This window comes from Pithys albifrons, chromosome 3, assembly GCF_047495875.1.
Source record: "Pithys albifrons albifrons isolate INPA30051 chromosome 3, PitAlb_v1, whole genome shotgun sequence".
Taxonomy (NCBI): domain Eukaryota; kingdom Metazoa; phylum Chordata; class Aves; order Passeriformes; family Thamnophilidae; genus Pithys; species Pithys albifrons.
Genome location: NC_092460.1, coordinates 67739902 through 67746295, shown reverse-complemented (window position 1 = coordinate 67746295; position 6394 = coordinate 67739902). Strand labels below are relative to the sequence as shown.

General features: G+C 41.4%; 1 protein-coding gene across 6 annotated transcripts in view; it reads left to right on the top strand.

Moving 5' to 3' along the window:
• The first annotated feature begins 207 nt into the window (after window positions 1-207).
• Window positions 208-6394, top strand: part of TBC1D30 (TBC1 domain family member 30) — a 49209-nt gene continuing 43022 nt past the window's right edge. For 5 of the 6 annotated variants that reach the window (XM_071552287.1, XM_071552286.1, XM_071552284.1 and 2 more), the window contains exons 1-2: window positions 208-508; window positions 2704-2868. In XM_071552287.1, coding sequence (XP_071408388.1) covers window positions 253-508; window positions 2704-2868 — 421 coding nt within the window. In that variant the 5' untranslated portion in view covers window positions 208-252. Of the gene's footprint in view, window positions 509-2703; window positions 2869-3628; window positions 3647-6394 lie in introns of those variants that run through there. The other variant, XM_071552291.1, reaches the window with a different exon arrangement.

The window sequence follows — 6394 nt, the reverse complement described above, 5'->3', positions numbered from 1 at the left end:
GGGCAGCCGGGCACTGGGGCGGCGGGCGGGGCGATGGTGCGGGTCCCGTGCCGTGTCACCGCCCCGCGCAGGTGCAGGCGCAGGTGCACCGCCCCGGTCTGTGCCGCGCTGGGCAGCGGGGCTGGGCGGGCATTGGAGCCGGGCAAGCTGCTCCTGCCTGCGAAGAGCGCCCCGCCCGCCCGAGCCTTCCTGCCCGCCCCGCCCCGCCCCAGCGGAACGGGCCGAGCCCGGAACGCGCCGGCGGCGCGGAACATGGAGGCGGGGGAGGTCGGCGCGGGTGGCAGAGCGGGGAGCAGCGCCGACAGCCTGGCCGAGGAGGAAGAGGAGGATGAGGACGAGGGGGCGCCCCGCAGCGGGCGGTCCAGCCGCACCTCGTCGTTGGTGAGCGGGTTGCTCACCGAGCTGTACAGCCCCGCCGAGGCGGCCGCCCCCTCGGGCAACGCCCGCTCCCGAGCTCTGCGGGAGCTGCAGCGGCGGCCGAGCCAGGTCAAGTACCTGCGGCTGAAAGGTACAGCCTGCCCTGCCGGGATGGGAGCTGCCCCTTCGCTTTCCCGCTGTGCCTGCGCGGGTCCTGCCCCAGGGTGCCAGCCTTTCTGCACGGCCGCGGCTCGAAACGCTTCCCGTGCGCTGTTAGCGGGGAGCTCCGGCACACCAGGGCCGCCTGTGCTGTTCCCTCCTCCCTTGTTCCAGGTGCTGTAGGAGCAAAAATGGGTTCACCTGCTGTTAGTGTCTGTGGCAGATTGCACAAGCTTTTGCATTTCTGCGAGTTCGGTGATTTTCCTCACAGTAATGAATTACAGAGCAGTTTTTTTTTTACGCTAAACTCCTACTTTATTAATCTGGAAGAGATGCTATGTGTGCGGTGTCATAAGAAGTAGTTGTTTTTTCAGATACTTTTAGATCTAATGAACCTAAATTAAACTGGATAATTGTAAGGTCTATTTGCAGGTTGGCATGTCTTCTAGGAAAAAAAAAAGTATAAAAAAAGTATAAAAATAGTATAATAAAAAGTATAAATGCTTTAGTCAATTAATTAACCAAAATCTAAGGGAAATTTTCAGATAATTCTCACGAAAGCTAAGTGGCCTCAACATGGCATATTTGTGAAGGAATGAGACTTGCAACTCCAAGCTGATCTGATGAAGAGGGCTACACAAAGGCCTCTTGTCCCTTGATGTTTAATCCTTCCTGCTTTTGATGAGAGGATAAAAAAAAAAAGAGGTGAATAAGCATGCCTTTTCTTCAGACCTGTGCAAACAGCAGCCTGCTTCCGTGTTCGGCTTCTTAATGAGATGATACGCCATTTGATGTTACTAGGATGTAGCTTAAGTTCTTCTACGTGTCCCGTGGCTACTTGAAACTCAAAAAATCCCTTGCTTGTTCAGGAATATATTTTGTAGTATTTCAACTTATCACTTTTGCTTCGAAGTTAATTGTGTTTATAGGGACAACTAACTCAGATGTGTGAGAAAGAAGAAAACTCAGCTCACCACTTGTGTGGTGACCGTAGAAGTCAGTGGGAATGCAACTTTTTTTTTTTCTCTCAAAAGCCATAGATTTATTTTTAAATCACCCTGCCTGGTACAAGTGATTGGGAGTTCTAGCTGAGCAGCAGGTGCTGAAACAGGATAGTGTCTATGAAATACAGGACTGTTTTACCCCTGGTTCTGCTCCCCTTGCAGTCATACTTTGCTCTTCACTAGCCTGTGATTGATGGTCATTTCAACCTAATTTGTCCTTTCCTTTAAGCTATCCAGAATTTTTGAAAAAGTTTTGCCACATGAGCTGAGCTGTTTATCATCCCACTAATAATAGTTTTTCCTGCATGCATAAATATTTTTCTCATTAGATCAGGTTACCAAAGTACAGATTTTTTGCACTGATTTTCCTTCCAGCATCAGGGGGAGATGGTTGCATTGAAAATGATAGGATTTGAAAACTTAGCTGCAGGGAGCAGACAGCTGTGGAGATGCTGTTGACATGGTCAGCATGTCATAAGCAAGACCCAGGATTTTACTGCTGGGGTAGGCCTCTGAGAACAGAGCAGAGGACTCAGAAAAATTAATGGACTTAAAATATCTCCCCAAGAACTCCCTTTTCTGGACCTAAAGCTCACCATTTGGGTGACAACAGGAATATTAGAAGGAAACAGACATGTTGGTGAACTCAGGGAAGTCTGGTGGCACTGTGACTGACAAGTGGAAATAGCTGAGGCCATGGCTGTAGCCATCCAGTCATGTCTTAGTGAAAAGTTTCCCACTTAGTGCTATTCTGTACTTGCATTTGTAGCTTTGCAGGCAGCTTCTTGGATATGTTTTTTTCTTGAACATATGCACCTCTTCCCCATGCACAGGCAGCTTCTGGACAGTACTGGATTTAAACTTTACCCCCTGGTTGCACTACTATTGGTATATTCTGGTTATGTCTATCATGATCCTATGAATTTATAGCAGCATAATTATTAAGATTAATACACTATGCAATAAATGGAAGTCATTTAGTTTAAAAGAAATTTAAAGACACTGGCTCAGATCCTGCAAATGTTTATAACTGGTAATTACCCCAGTTGCTAGAACTTGCAATTTATAGAAAGCTTGGATGTGTAAATGTCCATGGGTCAAGTCCTTTTGCATGTCAGCTACAATTAGCCTGTTTGTTAGTGTTTTGGCCTGTACTGAAGTTGTTTTCTCTGCTTGTTGGCAGATGTTGGTGAATTAACAACTATAAAACGAGAACTGAGTTACAGAATTTCTCTTCAATCAGCCAAGTTGCTTCGTCTTCTGAAGCAGAAAGACAGGCTTGTTCAGAAAGTCCAGAAGAACTGCGACATTGTCACGGCTTGTTTACAGGCAGTTTCCCAGAAACGATGTAAGTACTTTCTGTGTATTAGGGTTAGTTTATTTCATTAACATGGGCACTATTTCATTCAAGCCCTCAAACTTGATTTAAAGTCAAGAGGTCAGGCTATGATATTTCTTATGTTTGACTGGCTCTGAGTGATGTCAGTGGCACCTGGAAACAGTTAAAGTTCAACTGCCTCAGCTGGGTAAGCTGCTGTAGCCTCAGCTGTGTGCATTGCTGAGGTATCCTCACTGTAGGTTGCCTACCAGGCTTTTTCAGCTTTAATTCACAGAAAACCTGAGTTGAATTTTTTTGTTTCCTGTATGTTAGCTGTGTACTTTCATAGGGTTATAAGGGAGATGCTAGAAATGAAAATTATTCTCACTGGCAGCATATGGAATTGCCTTGCCAGAGCATTGTTAGTAGCGAGTAACTCCTTTCTGTCTAGTTGATCAAAGATGAGGAGTAATAGTTACAACAAGCCTACTGCCCTCAAACCCCTTTATCACTACCAGTGTTTTGAGGGTTTCTGAGACGGTGCATGGGAAAGAGAACGAATATTGCTCTTTAATTGTTTAGCCTTTTTTTCCAGCCCAGTGAAACCTTTTTATTTGACTTGGCAAAGGTGTCATCTTAAGATAGGCTGAAGTGCTTTTGGTAGTTCTGCTAAAGTAAAACTGCATGTAACGTCATGTGTAAAAATAAATAGCAATTATGCCTTTAGAAGGGACATGTGAAAATAACCTAATGTTTCCTGTCTTATTTTTTCATTAACATGCAGCGTGACAGGTACAGAAATGTTCAGGTACAGTAAATAAAGCATGGTCTTTTCATAAAAATGGCTGCAGGAGCTTTGAGATGCATGTAAAAATTTTATTAAAGTAATTTTATTGTAGTGATGTGTGCTAATATAGTTTAGGTGATTGTCTATTAAGTGAAACTTCATTTTTAAGCATTTGAAAGTGTTCTTTTGTTTTACTTAAACCTGGCATGTAAGTTCTTGGCTATCGTGTGTTATGTAGGCAAATTTCCTCCTCTTGAAAACTCTGCTTATCATCAGCTTTATAACCCAGTCCTATGTGCCATTAGCACGCAAGCATATACTGTGGTCTCCCTTTAAATGAGACTACTTGAATTTTGTGTATATTTTAAGTATTTAGAGAATTTGACTGTAAATTCTGAAGGTCTGAGCCTCATTTGTTAGGTAAAAAGATGTTGACTGAAAGGGATGTGGATTTCACATGAATGTAATGTAGTGTAAGAATGTAATTTTGCAAGTTTCAGGTACCATTTTACACTGAAATTAATGGGGCATTAAGTTTAAAATGTCCTGGTAACAACTGAGCTGAAATAATGCATTTTATTGTCTAACATCCATGCATGTGCATGCAGGTTTTTGGGGATTATGTGTAGGTTTGTGTATTACATTTCTTTATGTGAGGTATTTTTATTATTAATATAGCATACTTACCCGGTGTTAATTATCAGCTTATATTTCTTAAAAACTGGATGTGTGTATTCCAAAGCACCAAAAACTTTAGGTTTTTTTTTGCTTTTCTGTCTAATCCAAAACCACTGGGATATATTGAATGACTTCTGATAACTTCTGATTGTTATAGCTTCTGATAACTTGCTTTGGAATAAATTGAGACCATTTTCAGAAAGACAGTATTGTTTGTTTGTATTACTTGTTTAGAAACTATGATTCAAATATTCTTCTGCTATTTCAGCATTGCATCCTGCATAGAATTCTCTGAGGTAACAATAAACATTAGTTGTCTAGTTTTTATTTTTGTCCTCCTGGTTTGATTTAATGCATAGCCAGTAGAGGGAGACAGAATATTTTATTTTGTGCAGAAATAGAGGTGTATCTCTGTTTTTTTTTAGGTTGATGGCTTTCATATCCTCTCCTTAAACAGGAAAGGAAGTGCTTTACAAATGTGATCAGGCAAGAATTGGCTGAAAAGATTTGGCATCAGGCTGTCAAATAAATGTTGGTCACAAAGAAAGGATTAGGTTTCATATATGAAGTAGTTGAAAAATGGTAAAAAATGGCTTTTTAATTATAACGATCATTAATTTCCACATGGTTGTGGAGGTTATTCATAAGCTCCTGACTGAGTAAGGCAAATGTTTTGGAGTCCGACTACAGAAATTCAGAGGGTTATGTCTATACTTATTAGCACTATTAATGATCTCTTTTAATGCATCTTAATTGCATAGAAAGCCAGCACAAACTGGCATCATGTGGGCACAGATTGGTACCCTGCATGTCCTTGAGGGGTGAACACTTCTCAGAATGAGTTACTGTCTCTGTAGCGTCAACTTTTCTCACAGGGTATGGAACTCACTCAGAGGAAAATAGGAAAGCATTATGTGATGTTATTTGGGTGAATTGATTAGGAGAGAACTGGACAAGGTCACCACCGCTGTGTGTCTCTGGAAAAGTGTAACTTAGATATGCAAAAGTGCTCCCCATATGTAGATTACATTTATATTTTCCATCTCATTCCCTCCCTCCCTGTAGTTTCAGTCCTGCTGCATATTATTTTATTTCTTACAAACTCTTATTATCTTTTCTTACTTGACGCCATCTTTAAATATTGGTCTTTTCAGCCCTGCTCCACTTTTTTACCATCCCTGTGTCTTGTCTGCCCTGCAGTTTCTACCCAGACTATCCCCAGCCTTGAGCTTTTTCCACATTATTCCTTGGTCTTCTTCATATGTTCTTTCTTGTCTTCTTCCTGTATGCACTAATTATCTACTGACACATTTTCTCCATCCCTCCTCTTTCCTCAACATCAGTTACAGAACCAAGGCAGAAATTCAGAAATTTCAGTTTATAGGATAAAAGTTTGGATAAAGGTGTGAAAACAACTTTTACACGATATGCTGTGGACACAGCTGATGCTGATTTGATTGCACTTGAACTTCATAAAGTTCTTGGAGGAGAGGAAAATATTTCACAATGGAAACAATCAGCCATTGAAATAATTTCCCCAGGGAAGTGGTGGATTCATCAATATGGGATGCTTTTAAGATTTGGCTGAACAAGATGCTGGGCCAAGAAAGGTTGGACCAAATGATCCTTGAGGTCCCTTTCAACCTGGTGTGGGGCAAGCACTTGTGTACATGTATAATAATTCATGCTGATCAAATTTTGGTTTATTTTTTTTATTTCTTTATGAGGAGTTGTATTACTTAGTGAATGCTGCTACTATGGCAGTTTTGACCTACTTGTTTTCCCCTAAATCTCCACTGTTACAAATTAGGGGGCTGTTTTTAAGCTCATATTTGCTTTTCATGTTCTTTAACATTTGAAAGATATATTAAAGAGGAGAATGTTCTGTATTTAAAAAAAGTAAATAATGTCTGTCTGATTTCCAGTGTTGCATTTGCGATTAAAAGAGAGACTGTCATGCATGTGCTGTGCTCATCTCCAACTCTCAATTTCCAAGTGGATATGAAACAGGTCATTCATTTAAAAAACAGTTTCTCATTTTCAAGGTGTTGATCCAAGACGTTTTAAATTTAATTCAGTCACTTTGATGTT